The sequence below is a fragment of the Ascaphus truei genome, chromosome 6 (genome assembly GCF_040206685.1).
Source record: "Ascaphus truei isolate aAscTru1 chromosome 6, aAscTru1.hap1, whole genome shotgun sequence".
In the NCBI taxonomy this organism is placed as follows: Eukaryota; Metazoa; Chordata; class Amphibia; order Anura; family Ascaphidae; genus Ascaphus; species Ascaphus truei.
In genome coordinates, this window is record NC_134488.1 from 108,425,253 (window position 1) to 108,443,969 (window position 18,717).

An 18,717-nucleotide genomic window follows, 5' to 3' on the forward strand; every position below is an offset into this window, starting at 1 on the left:
TTGATAGCATAGAAACGATCGGAAATAAGCAGGAACGGTACACTTGAGTGTGTACTGGTGGTGGGTAGTAAAACCGCCAGCCACAACGCGTTTCGTTTAACAAAGTAAACTTCTTCAGGCCCCGGTTCCTGCACATGTGTGCTACACTCTGCACCATGCTACCACACGTGGAGGACAGGAGAGTGAACAGAGACAGCCCCAGCGCGCGGGTCTGATCTCTCAGAACTGAGATTACCCTTCATACTTCCTATGTGATGCCCTACTCCTGTGATAGACACCAGAATCGGGGATTATTAAAGGAATTTTATATGTAAGTTACTAATTTTATTATTTGTTGCTAATACAATATCTATCTCTCATTTTGGTGCGCTTTTGTGTTTTTTCTTGTTTTGCTGATATTGGTATCACCATCGGAGGTGTAAATATATATAAATACCTCTTTAGTAAATCTTAATAAACCCTAGAATGTGGGTGATCTCTATACCAAGGTAAGTATAAGTATATCTCTGAACCCCTGTGACCATTGCAATGAGATGGGGTGAAGGCAGTTGAACGTGCTTGTCTGCTAGATGAAAAGTGAGGCTGTATACAATGATGGCTGAGTTGAGACAGCCACTACACACCTCACTCAGTATATCAATATACATTACTATAAGCTCTGATATAATTTCGACCAGTCTATTGTAAAACCAGCCACACTCGGGATGAAGCCAGTTACGGTGAAACGTACGTAGGGTACGTCTGACGTCACCGTCACGTGACGTCGGCTCATCGGTGAGGTGTGGGCTATACACTGTCTGAGTGCTTCGTAGACTGCGTCCGTGGGCAGCAAGAGCACTCAGACTTCAGGGTTAATCTCTCCTATCTCTGCAGTGAGTGTGGCCGAAATAATATCAGAGTTTATAGTAGTGTATATTGATATACTGAGTGAGGTGTGTAGTGGCTGTTTCAACTAAGCCATCATTGTATACAGCCTCACTTTTCATCTAGCAGACAAGCACATTCAACTGCCTTCACCCCATCTCATTGCAATGGTCACAGGGGTTCAGAGATATACTCATACTTACCTTGGTATAGAGATCACCCACATTCTAGGGTCTATTAAGATTTACTAATGAGGTATTTATATATAATTACACCTCCATTAAACACCCTACCACACCTCTCCGTCTTTTAATTATTATTTTTTGTTTGTTTCTTGTATGTGGTTTCTCCAAATAATTTATTTTAATCAGTTTATAATAAAATTTAAGTTTTAATTAGGGTGCACTTTCCTTAGTGCCACACTAAAGGGATTCTATCTTTCCTCTCACCTACTGTCAATCCATTCCCTGTGAGCACCACCCTTTCAGTAATTGTTTGGATCAATTTCCCTCCCTTTGCTTGAGCAGAGTAAATTCTGCAGCTTTCACTTGCGTGCAGATCCCCTTGTCTGTTAAGGTTAAGATCCAACCTGGGCCAACTACCAGGTGGCACCCACCCCCTCTACCACCAACAAACCAGGTACTGCTATTTAACCCCTTCATTACTTTAGCGGTTAGCCACTAAAATAATGAAGCTGGGCTGTAATTTTATTTGTATCACATACGATTGAAGCAGCGGGTCTCTGGAGCTGAAATGAATGCAGGTCAGCTCTGGAAACCGCCGGATTCAATCCTATGTAGTAAAGATAAATTACACTCCATTATATGCACATTGCGAATCCGATCTCGCCACCCTGGCGGTGGCGGAAACAAAATACGCAGGTTTAAGGTGCGATGTGCATCTTCAAAGCTACTTGAATAACAGTTAAATATGAGTTTAGACATTTTTTGAGCTACCGCAAGGTTTCTCTGAGCAAGAGTGCTAATGCTTGTTAAAAACCCATTTCCAAGTGATTTTGACATGTTATCGAAGCTTTCTGAATACCTACACATGCAAAATCGATTGGAAAGTGCACTTAACCAGAGTTAAGTCACTTATCAAAGCTCCCTGACCAGGTCCCTTGGACTCTTATGGGTATTATCACTTTTTCCTAACATTCTATTCTAATTATATTTGTATATAATAATAGCATGTTCTTGTATAGCACTGCTAGTTTTACGTAGCTCTTTACAGAGACATTTTGCAGGCACTGGTCTCTGCCCTGTGGAGCTTACAATCTATGCTTTTGATGCCTGAGGCACAGGGAGATAAGGTGACTTGCCCAAGGTCACAAGGAGCTGACACCGCGTGTCTTTACTCGCTGAGCCACTCCTTCTGTCTTATATATTTTCTTTCACTTATTACTAGATAGATGGTATATTTGAGATATATCAAATATATTCAAATATTAACTTAGAGTATATAGTTATGTCTCAATCACTAAACACTTTTTCAAGTGCACATATATTTTTTTACCAATAGGTTTTTTTTTCACCCTTGTTATTACAATGGGAGTGTTCATCTTTGCTCCTCTCTGGCAGGTGTAATAAAAAATACACCTACAGCATATTTCCTTGTACTCGTTCATCGTGAAGAACATCGGCAAACAGCCACCACTCGCTAAATGCTTCACTGCGTGCTTCTGCCATATCTTCCCATTGGTGGTATCTGTGGAGCAGGTGCTGCATTGAAGCTAAGAGATTTAAATATTAAAAGTTGTGAGGAAGGAAAAGTTAAATCTCCAAAAGGCAGAAAACCTCAAGCAAGGAGAGAAAAAAAAAAAAAAAAAAAAAAGACAGTGGGTGGACAGGTTAACAAGGTAAGATCCAACACATATTAATAGGTAATATAAGCATGAACACCTCAATAGTGTTTTATTATATCGGATTGTGATCAGCAAGAGATCTTGAAATAAAAAGTGTCCAGAGGAAAAGGTCAGTGCACGGTAAGTTAAAGGCTGTTCAGGTGAGCAGTAAAAGTCATAATATATTCATTGGAACGTTACAAGAAGTCTCAGTCCTATAACACAAAAAGAAGAGGTGTTCTATGCAAAAGATAGATCCAAAAGACACCACTTAAATGCACTCTTATTTGTTTCTGCTTATGTGAGCAGATTCTTAATTTAATAGGAACTAGTTCCACACATTACACCAATTGGTGTCGAAGTTCAGTGATTGGAAATTAATTAGAAACGTTGGCGTAGACCCCTCCTAAGTGATGTAGATCAGTAAATGAAGTTACATTTAAAATAATAATACTTTTAATCAGTGCTTCTTGCACTTGTAGCTCTCTTTCCCTCTAGTGGGAACGGTCTACTGGTGCTGGCGGTACCGGTCAGCTCACAGGGATCTGAGCCTCCGCTACTCGGAACCTAGGGTAACGAATATACTGAATGGCAGCGCCTCCAACTGCACCGGATCCCAATTGGATGGGATAACCCAGAGCAGGAACTATTAATAACAGTCCACAGATTATAAGAATAACACTAATAACCTTTAATGTGAGCAATAACCATAAACCACATACAGGCAATAGCAATACTAATGGTTACAGCTATACCTCACCGTGCAGGGCGTTGTCCCACAACCGTGTACCCCCACACTGTGTCCACAGTACCAGAGGTGTCCCTTGGTCACTTCACCCAATCAGTGTCCCCCAAAAATGCCCACCCCTCTAGGTGTGATCAGTGATAGTTCAATGCAGCCGCTGTGGCCCTAAGCTGGCTAACCACTAAGGCTGCATCTATACTGTAGCAGACGGAGCGGAACGGAGCAGAGGTGCGCGCACGCTGCGCGATCACATCTATGGTCCTCTTTGAGGATGCCTATAGATGGCATCAGCGCGCACTTCTGACAGAGCTGGCAAAGGCTAGAAATTGAAGGAGACAGAGCCAAGTGATTTTTTGCGCGATGGCATGATCACGTGACCTGTCTCCTCCAATCAAAGTGAAATTACATTTTCAAAGTGAACCCCTAAGGAAGAGAGCAGCTCGCTCTCGAAACGCGTAGGGTTAATTTGGTGGGACCCAGAACGCTACGCCTGAGCTGTTCCCAGTGCCGAGACGAATCAGCTGTTTATCGGCTCAAACTCATTGTAAGATCAGCACGAATCTGCTGCGGTGAATCTGCCACCAGCTGCAAGGAGAAATGAGCGCCAAGGGAGAGTAAACACACGCAGCCTGGCGTGTGCAACCATCATCCTGGCCCTGATCCGGTGCAGTAGCTGTGTGAGCTGAAAAGAGAGGGGATACTCTCAGATTTATCCACCGCCTGCTTTTATCTTTCGTCCGGTGAGTGGGCAGTTCATCTGGTGAAGCTGAATACCGGTCCCATATCGATTGTCCTAATATATGACATTATTTATAATTTTTGATTATATGATTTGTATATGTTTTTTATGTCCAGTGTTTTTAATCAATTTTATTAAATGTTTTTTTACAATTCTAATCACCTATGATCTCAGCTGATATATATTAATTTAGTAGTTGTGTATAATATATGTTGTTTGTCTTTAACATTTACGGTATTACACTATGTTTTGTGTTTTTTTATATTTCTTTTAAGCACATCTCTACAGCCTGGAATCCATTTCGGTCTTCCTGTTGGTGAATATATCCTTTACCTGCCGGCGCCTTTTTAATACTATATTCTTCTCTTGTTACATTTAAAATAATAATACTTTTAATCAGTGCTTCTTGCACTTGTAGCTCTCTTTCCCTCTAGTGGGAATGGTCTACTGGTGCTGGCGGTACCGGTCAGCTCACAGGGATCTGAGCCTCCGCTACTCGGAACCTGGGGTATCGAATATACTGAATGGCAGCGCCTCCAACTGCACAGGATCCCAATTGGCATGATCACGTGACCTGTCTCCTCCAATCAAAGTGAAATTACATTTTCAAAGTGACGCCATTTTTTTTTTGTATGTCGGTGGTAAACACACACAACACACACACAAAACTAAAGTTAATTTCCATACCGGGGGAAAGTGAACTTGTCTGAACAGTTCTTAAGATGCTGAATCTGAATGCCCGTGGATCGGGATGTGAGGTAGAAAAGTGACGTCCGCGCCGGAACGTCATTGCCACACCTCCAAATTTTTATTGCCACGCCCCCCAAATAGCGCCTGCTGCATACCCTGCAAAGCCATGAAAAAGCTCAGGCTTTAGCAAGAGTATTGCAGCGTGGGTGCGCCTCCCCTCCGCTCCGTCTGTGTGACTATAGAAGCAGCCTAAAAGGACAGATCTTTAACTGAAGGGGCCTTCCCTAAAGCATCCACAATCTTAGGCCATTAGCACACACAGCGCTACGTGGCGCCGCGTGGCTGCATGCTCGTGTGCGCGCCTCCGTCTGCTGGGCGATGTGTGAACATCCCCAGCAGACAGAATGATACGCGAGCGGGCAGGGGGAGCGGGGGAATGGAAATTCACCAAGTTTACATATGAATAGGATATTCACACAACCTGGACCGGCTCTAGGCCCCGAGCAAATGGTTAAAATAATGTAAAAAACAGTGTCTCTGTCCCCACTGCCGAGTCTCAATTTCAGCAGCTTATTTGATTGGCTGCTGAAACTGACATTGCGCAGCTGCAGCCGGGAATCACAGTTTTGAAAGACTCCAGCTACATCAGCAGCGACGACGCCGTGCTTCGCAGCCAATGGTAGTTTCAACAATGAACACTACCATTGGCCGCCAGGAGTTGGTGATGGACGCGCGCGCACGTCACGTAGCGCTGTGTGTGCTCGAGCCCATTGGGTGAATGGGGCCTAACAGGGGCCTAGGGGATTTCTGGCCTAGTTCAGAGGGTCACAGACCCCTGCACCTATACAACCTCCCCTAGCTGTGTCCCAGCTCCAACTGACACAAGTCCTTAGAGTGCCAAAAGTATCAACTGCCTCAGCAGGGGAATCATGTCACTTCATTGGCCAGGCCTAGTCACCTGACTCCCAGCCCTGTGGCCTTCTGGGGGATGTATTCCCCGCGGAACCCCCTTAAAATTAGCGCTGCGTGCGCTCTCTCTAATAGCCGCCACAATGCTCCCTGCGCATGCATGATACCTGTAATGGCTGCCGCGACTCTTGGCAGCTGCTGCGCATGCGTGCGCATCCCAACATGGCGGCGCCCGGAGCGCTCACTTCCCGGAGCTCTGGCGATGCTCTTGCCCGACGCGACAGCCCCCACAGCAACCCCCCTTCTCCCGAGCTGCAGCGGAGGAAAGAGGCCATTCGGGCAACCCAGGCCAACACACACTATTAAAAATAAAAAATAAAAATGTGTGTGTGTCCAGAGCATATCATGCACTATTGTTGCCTGTTTACTTCTGTCTTTGGTTAATGTACGGTACATGTCCCCCTTCTGAGTTAAGTGTGCATTTAACTGGGGTCTTTTGGATCTATCTTCCTTTTGGATAGAATGCCTCTTCTTTTTGGTTATATATCCTTTCACCAATGCACCTGCCACAACAACACTATATGAGGTGAGCGGGAAGTCGCTCTGTGCTTATCCTACTCCTACTGTATGCATAACAGAGAACAAAAAAGGTTAGGAAGGATATTGTTGCACTGGTGGGAGAGTGCGCACCCAACAAAATCATATACAGTTAATAACTAATCAAGACAAATTCCCTATTGACTGAGCAGTGGCTAATGCAGTGTCAATGACTATCCAGCTGTTCTAAAGACACATGTTATTTGAGCATGTTAACCTTTTGCTGCCAGGAGCCAGAAATGCATGTGTAACAGGCCCCTCCAGCGATTAAAGGGTTGACTGTGGATTGAGGTGGTGGGTGGAGCCAACCTGCAAGCTGCATTTCTCCCAAAGAGTCACATAACTGAATGTTAAGGAAATAAAGCTTTTCTGGGGAAAAGGACGTGGGAAATTCTGTTTCTTTTATTGCAATTCTAGTCAGATTTCTTTCATAATGTTGCCCCTTTTGTTAATTAAGCAGGAGCTGCTTGAAAAATGTACAGGCATTTGATTTGGAAAATCTTGGACTGTAGAGTAATCCTCTTTACCATGTGGATATCCTACTTTTACTATTGCAAAATGAAAATACATTAAAAATAAAAAAATCGCATAAAGTGGAGGAACTATGGGCTTCATGACTGGATGTCTCCAGAATACAATAACATCCAAGGAGAGTATGTTAAACTTGGTGGTTACCCCTGCTCATGGACTTTCTATCACCACATAAGGGAGGAGATTCTCCAGGAGTTTACCTTCCATGACTTTATTAAAAAGGAGACCAATGCCTACCTCACCAGAACACGGGGTGACCGCGGACAAGAAATACTTGAAAAAAGCCACGGACTACTTCAGAGACAAGTATGAGAAACCTCTCTTTGTGGCGACTAGCAATGGCATGGATTGGTGCAAGGAGAATATGAACAGTTCATTGGGGGATATTCACTTTGCTGGAGATGGAAAGGAAGGTTCTCCTGGTTGAGACTTTGCCCTCTTGGACCATGGTAACGACACTAAATAGAATGCCTCATTATGTGCTAACATACATATATATGTAACCCTTCCATGGTACCCCACCCGACATGAGATTGGGGGGTACACTCCTTCTGGTCACTCTGAGTGGTCTGGGTGCTGTGACCTGCTGGTAAACAGGAGGGCTGAGTGCTCCGCGGTGTTGTGGGGAGAACCCAGGACAGGGACAGGAGGTGTGGGACAGGTTACCTTGTTCTCTCAGGGTGCACAGCGCCTCCAGCCAGCAGGGATCCCCTGGGTTCTCCAGAGGAGAGACCCCACTGACACTCCATTCTCCAGAACCCTTACCATACTGTGCAACACCTGTGAATTTACATGAGCTGAAATGCATTACCTCCTATACATTCCAGCATAACATACCGGCATACACTGCATTACACAGATACATTGCAATACAGGACTGAATAGAACCATTTCTATTACTACAGCAGTAATAGAATACATCAATAATAATGAGCAGGGTCAGGCTTTCTGATCATTCTCCCAGTATCATTGGGTAGATATGTGAACTCATAGCTCATCTTTTTGAACCTATGAACTATTACTCGGGCTGCTCTACTAAATTTCACTAAACTGCGGTCAGTAGCAGTACCCGGCAGCACCCAACATATAGGTCCTTCCCACACAGGGGGTTCCTTCTGCCTCCCCCCGGACAGGAGACAATACATTTTCAGATTGCATTGAACTCATCCCCTAATCATCACAATCCCCCCAATGCACAGACCCTTCCAATTGCATATCAGGCATAACAGACATAACATCATATTGTCCATAGGGAGCCAAGGGGCTTCCAGGTGAAGAGGGCCTGAGGGTCAAGGGTCGCACCTTGGGACTTGTGTTGGATGGGGAATGCAGGGCAGAAGGGGCAGATGACTCAGGGACTGGGGCCTCCGGTGACAAGGGGCCAGCACCAAAGTCTCTAGGGGGCATGTTCAGGGCACTCTCCCCGGGAGGAGCAATGGCACAGTCCGGGGTCAAGTTCATTTTGCCCCTCCCTCAGCACACAGGCCCAGTCTCTCATAGTGAAGCAAGCAGGGCAGCCTGGCAGACACAACCACCAGTGTTTGAAGTGGAAGTGCATCTGGCTCCTCACTTCCTGTAGCTCCGTGGAACACACTTAGCTCCTCCCCCTGGTAGATAGGATAGTCCAATCCAGAACAAGCAAAGGGGGAGGGGTTTGAACAGTTCCCGCACTTTCTTGCAAGCTGAAGAGCAGCACGAGCTTGCAAAATGCAGAAATCCTTGCAGCACAGCACATGGCTTCGGCCTCGTTCAGGGTGCTGGCTTCGGAGGGAGGGCGTGCTGCCGTGCGAGCTGCCGTGGGACACAAAGTATTCAAATTGAATACTGGTTGTCAGGGTAGCAGCTGCCCTGTCTCCGAAGCCCGGAGTTGACACTGGCTACAGTTTCACTAAACGAAAAATTAATTTTTTGAAGCTGCAGCAGCGTCACAGGGACCTCGGCAGCCAATGAAATCATTCTTGAGAATGATTTCATGACTGCAGCCTCGATCCCTAACCTGCCGTCCGTAGCCCCGCCCCTCCTCATCTCCTGAAAACGTCTGCTGGGGATGAAGACACATCGCCCAGCAAACTGCCGCCCTCCCTCCCGAACGCCTGCCCTCCAAATCCTGCCTCTGGCACCCTGAACAAGGCCTTACCTGGTAAGGCGGGAAACGCCATTTTGAGCACAAAGAGAGTACATGCGGCCCCCAGAGGAGCTGGAGCCGCCATTTTGAGAGCACAAAATACATGACATCCCTGTAGGAGCAGGAAACGCCAGATTAAACATAGTCCAGCACAGTGGGGTCTCCGGTTGCATTCAGGAGCCACAAATACATTTCTGTCCCTGAAATCTTTGAGTATCACGCACCCTGGGGTACCATCAGGGAACGCCTCAAACAGGGACCGCAGTAACCCTTACTGCTGGATGCACAGGGACCTACAGACATTTCCCATGTAGTCCCTGCCCCCTTACCTCTCTCTTCGTCGTGGGGTGCAGAAGGGTGGCCACACTTCCCTGGGGACACCTCAGGTCAGTCGCCCCAACTACAGTGCCATTAAGGGACCGTCAGCTCCCTGGTGAAGCATCAGGGACCTGTCTCCCTTTTCTTCTTAGATGGGGTGCACAGGGGTCATAGGCGTAATCCCCAGAGTTCCCTGTCCCCCTCACTCTCCGCTGTGGGTACAGGAGGGTGGCCACACTTCCCTGGGGATGCCTCAGGTCAGTCGCCCCTGCTGCAGTGCCATTAATAGGCAGCCAGTTCCCTGGTGAAGCCCCAGGAACCGGACCCTATTTTCTTCTTGGTAATGTAGATGGGTGCACAGAGGTCCCTATGCAATCTTAGAGCAACCTCTGTCCCCTTGAAGGCATGTAAAGACGTACGCTCCCTGGTGCATAGCCACCAGAAATAGTCCCACAGCAAGGTGTTCTTCATTAGGGAGCTTCAAGGAGGGGTTCCCTCACGGCAGAGTCTATGGCTGCTGTTCTGTGCTGCATACAAAGTGTTTGAAACTGCTGCATGGTCCTCTGTCGTTGAAAACCTGTGCCGTTGAAAATCCTGTCCTGGGGAGCAGTCCTCATCTCAGCAGCGCCTCCAAATTTAACCCTTCTATGGTACCCCACCCGACATGAGATTGGGGGATACACTCCTTCTGGTCACTCTGAGTGGTCTGGGTGCTGTGACCTGCTGGTAAACAGAAGGGCTGAGTGCTCTGCGGTGTTGTGGGGAGAACCCAGGACAGGGACAGGAGGTGTGGGACAGGTTACCTTGTTCTCTCAGGGTGCACAGCGCCTCCAGCCAGCAGGGATCCCCTGGGGTCTCCAGAGGAGAGACCCCCACTGACACTCCATTCTCCAGACACAGGAACAGGGACACACACAGCAGCTTCTTTTCTGTGGATCTTTATTCAGCATAGATGTGCAGACAGCATACAGCATGATATCACAGGCATGGTGTAATCTCTGCCTCTCTGCTCATGGCAGCTTGAATTCCCCTCCCTCCTCACCCAGGTGGGGCAGGAGGGAGAGAACTCTTCTTGGCTTGCTATCTCTCTCAGCTCTCTCTGAAGACTAACTCATCATTAACTGAATTTGAATATCCTCAGGGAGTGTCTCTAGCTTTGAATCATTACAACTCAAAGCTGGATACCGATTGGCTCACACACACATTAGGGGGTGTTCCAACCCATATCCACCCTTTGGATTAACACATTCAAATGTTGCTAAGGTCTGCCCCTGAATATTGCTACATACTCAGAGCTTAAATGCAAAACAGACCAACTGGAAGGAATTAACCTTTCCACAGGAGGGAGGGAAAGAGAGAGAGAGGGAAAGATAGAGAGAGAGGGAAAGAGAGAGAGAGAGGGAAAGAGAGAGAGAGAGGGAAAGAGAGAGAGAGAGGGAAAGAGAGAGAGAGAGAGAGGGAAAGAGAGAGAGAGAGAGAGAGGGAAAGAGAAAATATTACTGTATTCTGGGAAATGACATGCAAACGAGCAGTGCCACCTTTTGCTTCAAAACCATTCAACATGGTTCCCCTATAGGCTTAGGCTAAGGCCCCGCTCCCAGAGTAGGGAGCGGGAGCCGGAGCGGGAGGGAGTGGGAGGTTTGAGCGGGAGGGGGGGCGTGGCTTGAGCGGAGGGACCCGCTACTCTCCCCCCCTCCCTCCACGGCTCGGGTAAGTAAAGCAACACACACACAGACAGAGGCAGGCACTCAGGCACACACACACACACACACACACACACACACACACACACACACACACAGGCACTCACGCACGCACACACACACACACAGGCACTCACGCACGCACTCAGACACACACACAGACAGGCACTCACGCTGCTTTCACTCCACACTCCTCCCCGCTCCCCGAAGCCTCTCCTCCTCCCAAAGCCTCCCCTCCCCATTGGCTCACAGCCACACCACGTGACGCGTCAACGCTAGGGAACACCATTCTCTTGTATCCCATAGTGGCTGACGCGCCACAGCGTGTAGTAAGCTGTGCAGCCAGGGGGGACCGGGACCGGCTCCGCAGGATTCCCCTGCTGGTGGGGAACTCGCGTGTGGCCGCCCGCGCCACCGAGCGCAGCGGGACCGAGGCCTTAAGCTTGCTGCATGGTCACAGCTTTGAGCACAGCCAGGGTTAAGATGCATAGCCAGTAAACCCACCCACAGACAGACTGTTTCGACCTTAATGGGCCTCCTCAGTGTGGGGTTGGTTATACTGGCTATGCAAAAAATGAAGCAAGGGATAGGTTTTACCATACTTAGTTAAGTTATGGTGGGTAAATGCGGGGTTGCAGACCTGTCTAAGACATGCAAATGAGCATACCGTAATATTTCCATTTGCTATATGCTTTGCTGTGGAGGGTTTTTGTCACTTTTTTAACCCACCATAACTTAACTAAATACAGATATATATATTTATTTAAAGCCCACTAATGTAATGTTACTGTTGTTACGTGCCAGAAATGGCATTGCGTTAAATCAAACTGTGTTAGTGCTAATGATTTGCTAAAGAGGTGTTCCCTCTAACAATGCCTCTGTCCAGGAACTCAACGAGATGTTAGTTTGGTCATACCTAAAGGTGGCGATACTGCCATTCAGATCCTGAAATAAAGGTTTATAGGGGGGAGAGAGAGAGGTGGGAGAAGAGGGGGGTTAGAGAATAGGGAAGAGAGAGCGAGGGGAGTAAAGAGAGTGGGGGAATATAGAGGGGGTAGAGAGAGGGGGGGAGGGATGGAAAGAGAAAGGGGAAGAGATTGGGAAGGGAAGAAATAGAGAGGGGTGCTGGAGAGGCAGGAAAAGACATGTGTAGAGAGAGAGGGAATGGGAAAGAGATAGGGACGACAGAGAGAGAGGGGGGGGGGGAGAGAGCAGGAGAACAGAGAGGGAGAGAAATAAATTAAAACCATTTAAATGAGCATACCAACATACACATGTAATGACATATAAAGATAGAGGTATTAAACCACACACTAACAAAGGGGAGTGAGTGGGGAAAAGGGGTGGGGGGGGGCGGTAATCGAAAATTAATATAATGAACACCATGATGGTATGGTAAAATAAAATAGATCAATTGATTTATTATGGTGTATAAACGTGGAGTCTGGAGATGTATATATATATATATATATATATATATATATATATATATATATATATATATATATATACCGTATTTCCTCGATTGTAAGACGCATCATCGATTTGGCCCTTACAATCAAGGAAAATTATTTTTTCACTTACCATGTTTCAGGAAAGGTCCCAAGTCAGCGGGGGACGAAGCGGGCGGCGGCAGGAGAGGTCCCACGTCTGCAGATAGTGGGAGAGGGACAGTGGGCAGGTATGCAGCGGAAGAACAGGTCCCAAGTCTGCAGGTGAATGAAGATAAGAAGACAGCGGGCGGGCGTTGGAGGTGGCAGCAGGAGATCATACTGTAATAGCAGGAGAGCTGAGCAGGAGCAGAGCTTCATAGGGGAACGGCTTGGGAGGTGCACACTGCAACACCGGAAGTTGACCAGTGTCTGACTTCTGGTTGCAGTGCGCTCATCCCCAGCCATTCCCCTATGCCGTTTTGCTCCTGCTCTGTTCTCCTGATATTATGATCTCCTGCCGCCACCGCACGCCTGCTGTCTTCTTATCTTCATTCACCTGCAGACTTGGGACCTGTCCTGCTGCCGCCGCACTCCCGCCCGCTGTCCATCTTCAACCATCTGCAGACGTGGGACCTCTCCTGCCACCGCCGCCGCCCGCTTCATCTTCCGCTGACATGGGACCTCTCCTGAAACATGGTAAGTGAAAAGAGGGGGTTACTACTGTGGACACTTTTTATTTTGTATTTTTTGAATACATCGATTCTAAGACGCCCCCCGATTTCAGACATGTGAAAATTGGAAAAAAGGTGCGTCTTAGAATCGAGGAAATAGGGTATGTAAAAAACAAAATGTAAAATTATTTTTTTTGCAATTACTGTACATGATCATATCTCTGATGTCATCTCATTCGCTTATTTTGAGGTGATGTCAGAGATGTGGTCATGTCCTTGCAAAAAAAAAAAGAAAAGAAAGAACTTTGCCCCAATGATTAAAAATGGATGATTTTGAGGATTAATTATCGATGCTGTAAAACAGGGGTGCGCAAACTGGGGGGCGTGAGATTTTTCAGTGGGGGCGCGGCGGTTACAGAGGCCCCGCGCTCTTCCCCAAGGCGTTTAAATCATATGCCGGGGGTTCTTGTGAGGCCTCTGCAACTCTGAACTTACCGTGATTCAGACACTCTGTGACGCGTCACCATGCCAATCCAGCATCAAATGACACCACGAGTCACGTGACCCCGCAGCATCCTTTGATGCAGTTCCAAGACAGGGGGGGGGGCGAGCACCGGGGCAGCCAAGACAGTGGGGGCGCAGGAGCAAAAGTTTGCGCTCTCCTGCTGTAAAATATGAAAGGGAGAGATTCTTTAAAATATTTATTTTTTCTTTAAAAAGAAAACAGAAGTTTATATTTAGGCTTGTATATTGTATAATACTGGATACAGCCAAATGTTGCCGGTTTTTCTATTTTTTAGAGAATATATTCACTTTTGTCGTTACAATTAAAGTTATCCTTTATTGCTAAACGGTGACCTTTGTCCCTGTCTTGTCAGGCAGGTCCAGTAGGAAATATACACGCAGCCAATTTTCCTGTTCTGTACTTGTTCTTCATCTGGAAGAACAGCATTGTACAGTAACCACTCCCTATATGCTTTCCTCCCTGCTGCACCTGGCCCTACCTACCTGTCACTTCTTCACTTCCTCCCTTCGGTTTAAGCAAGCAGTGCACAGGTAAAGAGATGTCCAGGGTACAGGTGCTGCATGGAAGTTAGAGATTCAGATATGGACAGGCTGTGAGGAAGGAAAAGTAAAATCTCCGAAGGCAGAAAATCTCAAGTAAAGAGAAAAAAGGCGATGGCTGGACAGGTTAACAAGGTAAGATCTAACACATATTAATAGGTCCTGTCTGCATGCACAGCTCAATATTGTTTTAGTACAGCATATTGTGATCAGCAAGAGATCTTGAATGAAAAGTGTCCTGAGGATCAAGGTCTGTGTAATCAAAGATTGCTCAGTTGAGCAGTAAAATTCATTATATATATATATATATATATACACATACATACATATATATATACATACATATATATATAAACACACACACACATATATATAAAACACACAGAGATGGTTCCGCAATCAAAACCATCCCCCATAAATCAAATATATATATGTGTGTGTGTATGTATATGTTCACATATATAGTTGTGTGAAAAAGAAAGTACACCCTCTTTGAATTTTATGATTTTAGATATCAGGACATAACAATCATCTGTTCCTTAGCAGGTCATAAAATTAGGTAAATACAACCTCAGATGAACAATACCACATGACATATTACACTGTGTCATGATTTATTTAACAAAAATAAAGCCAAAATGGCAAAGCCATGTCTGAAAACTAAGTATACCTTATGATTCATTAGCTTGTAAAACCACCTTTATCAGTAATATCTTGAAGTAATCATTTTCTGTATGACTTTATCAGTCCCCACATCGTTGTGGAGGCAATTTGACCCACTCTTCTTTACAACGTTGCTTCAGTTCATTGAGGTTTGTGGACATTTGTTTATGCACAGCTCTCTTAAAGGTCCTGTCACAGCATTTCAATCAGGTTGAGGTCTGGACTTTGACTGAGCCATTGCAACGCCTTGATTCTTTTCTTTTTCAGCCATTCTGTTGTAGATTTGCTGGTGTGCTTGGGATCATTGTCCTGTTGCATGACCCAATTTCGGCCAAGCTTTAGCTGTTGGACAGATGGCCTCACATTTGACTCTAGAAAACTTTGGTATACAGAGGAGTTCATGGTCGACTCAATGACTGCATGGTTCCCAGGTTGTGTGGCTGCAAAACAAGCCCAAATCATCACCCCTCCACCACCGTGCTTGACAGTTGGTATAAGGTGTTTGTGCTGATATGCTGTGTTTGGTTTTCGCAAAATGTGGCGCTGTGCATTATGGCCAAACATCTCCACTTTGGTCTCGTCTGTCCAAAGGACATTGTTCCAGAAGTCTTGTGATTTGTTCAGATGCAACTTTGCAAACCTAAGCCGTGCTGCCATGTTCTTTTTAGAGAGAAGAGGCTTTCTCCTGGCAACCCTTCCAAACAAACCATACTTGTTCAGTCTTTTTCTAATTGTACTGTCCTGAACTTTAACCTTTAACATGCTAACTGAGGCTTGTAGAGCCTGAGATGTAATTGGTGGGTTTTTTGCAATTTCTTAGAGCATTGCATGGTCTGACCTTGGGGTGAATTTGCTGGGACGTCCACTCCTGGGAAGATTGGCAACTGTCTTGAATGTTTTCCACTTTTGAATAATCTTTCTCACTGTAGAATGATGGACTTTAAATTGTTTGGAAATGGCCTTATTCCCAGATTGATGGGCAGCAACAATTGCTTCTCTAAGATCATTACTGATGTCTTTCCTCCTTGGCATTGTGTTAACACACACCTGAATGCTCCAGACCAGCAAACTGCTAAATCTTCGGCTTTTATAGAGGTGGTCACACTTGCTGATGATCAATTAAACAAGTGCATTTAATTAGCAGCACCTGTCTGCTACTTAGCATCTTAATTCCTATGGAAGCAGTAAGGGTGTACTTAGTTTTTCACACATAGCTTCTCCGTTTGGCTTTATTTTTGTTAAATAAATCATGACACGGTGTAATATGTCATGTCTTGTTGTTCATCTGAGGTTGTATTTACCTAATTTTAAGACCTGCTAAGGAACAGATGATTGTTATTATGTCCTGATATGTAAAACCATATAATTCAAAGAGGGTGTACTTTCTTTTACACACAACTGTATATGTGTGTGTGTGTGTGTGTGTGTGTATATATATATATATATATATTTTCAATAGAATGGTACAAGAAGTCGCAGTCTATTCCTATGGATGACAGAGTACGAAATAGAAAAGGATGGGAAGGATATGGTGGGAGAGTGCGCACACAAAAAAATTGCTAAATTATAGACAGTTAATAACTAATCAAGAGAAATTCCCTAATGACTGAGGAGCCGCAGCAAATGTATTATTCAATGACTACCCAGCTGTTCTTAAGACGTTTTATTTTAACTTATTAACCCTTGCCCTGCCAGTGCCCAGCAATGCATGCGTCCCAGGTCCCTCTGGCCGAGAAAAGGTTAAAGTGTTGGAATGAGACGTTAACCTGAAAGTTGCACCTCTCCCAAAGACTAGAGTCACATAACTGAATGTTAAGGAAACAAAGCTTTCACAGAAAAAAGTACATGGGACAAGAGCCGGGCAGGCCTCCTGAGATTTACTTTGTCGCTGTTTCAATCAAACTTTCCCCAAAGTTGAAAAAAATCAGCGAAAATTTAGATCGATATTTTTGGCACCAAAATGTCTAGAGAAATGGCTCAAGTTGTTAAAATTTTGCTATTTCACTTTTTTTAATGTGGCAACATTATAAAAACGTGTTAGATGTGATAGAAGTTCAACAATGAAAATAATTGAAGTGAATAAAAAAATGCAACGCCAGTTCAGGTTTAACGTTAAATAAACGTGTTTGATGAAATTCATAAAGTTCACAAAAGCACACAAAACGTTTGCACGTCTACTGTACATGGGACATTCAGTCTCTTTTATTGCCATTTTCTTAAGAACTCTTTTTAATTTTATTTTCCTTTTGTTTGTTAATTAGGTAAGAGCGGCTTGGAAAATTAACAGCCGTGTGCTTTGGACAGTCATTACCTGCATAGTAATGCTCGTTGTCATGCAGACATCCTACTTTTACTATTGCAAAATGAAAATAGGACTTTCTATAACATTCCACAGGAACAACAATGCAGAGGACTTATTTAATACAAAATGTATTGGAAATGGGACACTGCCAATAACAACCCAAGCTGCCACAGGTATGTGGACCATACATCCTATTGGTCGTTTGGGCAACCTAATGGGGGAGTACGCAACACTATATTCCCTTGCAAAGCTGAATGGCCACCAAGCCGCTATCTTGCCAGGAATGCACAATGAACTGTCCAAGATATTTAAGCTCAGGCTACCTGTGATTCACCAGGAGGTTGTTGATCGCATAAAATGGAGGAACTATGGGCTTCATGACTGGATGTCTCCAGAATACAATAACATCCAAGGAGAGTATGTTAAATTTGGTGGTTACCCCTGCTCATGGACTTTCTATCACCACATAAGGGAGGAGATTCTCCAGGAGTTTACCTTCCATGACTTTATTAAAGAGGAGACCAATGCCTACCTCACCAGAACACGGGGTGACCGGAAAAATGTCACCTTTGTTGGGGTGCATGTCCGCAGGGGGGACTATGTCCATGTTATGCCTAATGCATGGAAAGGGGTGATAGCGGACAAGAAATACTTGAAAAAAGCCATGGACTACTTCAGAGACAAGTATGAGAAACCTCTCTTTGTGGTGACTAGCAATGGCATGGATTGGTGCAAGGAGAATATGAACAATTCATTGGGGGATATTCATTTTGCTGGAGATGGAAAGGAAGGTTCTCCTGGTCGAGACTTTGCCCTCTTGGCCCACTGTAACCACACTATCATGACCATAGGGACATTTGGGTTCTGGGCTGGATACATGGTGAGAGGTGAGACCATATACCTCACAAATTTCACTTTGCCTGATTCTAATTTCCTCAGAGTTTTCAAGTATGAAGCAGCTTTTCTACCTGACTGGATTGGTATCCCCGCTGACCTCTCTCCTCTTCTGAAAAAGGAGAATCCGCATTGAATGGTCAGAGGGCCCTCTAGAGTTCATCTCTAGGACACATACTGTATCATGCCTAGTTGTCTTCAAGTCAATGGGAAGAGCAGTAAGAAGTGACACCAAAGGAAAACCACTTGATCCTCTCAATTGGTTCACTGTTCATATATACGATAATACAATAAACACTACTAATCCCTTACTGTGTTCTCTCTAGAGGTACAATTTCCCTACCTTACAGATGTAGCAGGCATTACCATTACCGTGCAAAGGATTATTGTGATAATACGCGCACGTTATTTAACATTAGCACTATTGGTAAAAGGGATAAGGCACACGTTATTTAAATTATTTAATTTTAACAGGGGTTAATAACCTCTGCCACACCTGTACTCGGTCTCCCTCTACAGTAGCTTCAACATTTATTTTTCTCTCTGAAAATAGATGCGTGTATTGTGACGGATGTGCAAGGGAGTTACGTAGGGTGAAAACATTGTGTGGACTGGGGCGAGAGGA

The 18,717-nt window shown here is 45.3% G+C and overlaps 1 protein-coding gene across 1 annotated transcript; it reads left to right on the forward strand.

The window, feature by feature from the left end:
• Positions 1-14,173: 14,173 nt before the first annotated feature.
• LOC142497637 (galactoside alpha-(1,2)-fucosyltransferase 2-like) lies at positions 14,174-18,403 on the forward strand. Its single transcript, XM_075605699.1, has 2 exons — positions 14,174-14,368; positions 17,158-18,403. Exons 1-2 carry the CDS (start codon positions 14,348-14,350, stop codon positions 18,226-18,228), a joined length of 1,092 nt encoding a protein of 363 aa, XP_075461814.1. The 5' UTR covers positions 14,174-14,347; the 3' UTR covers positions 18,229-18,403.
• The last annotated feature ends 314 nt before the right edge of the window (positions 18,404-18,717 follow it).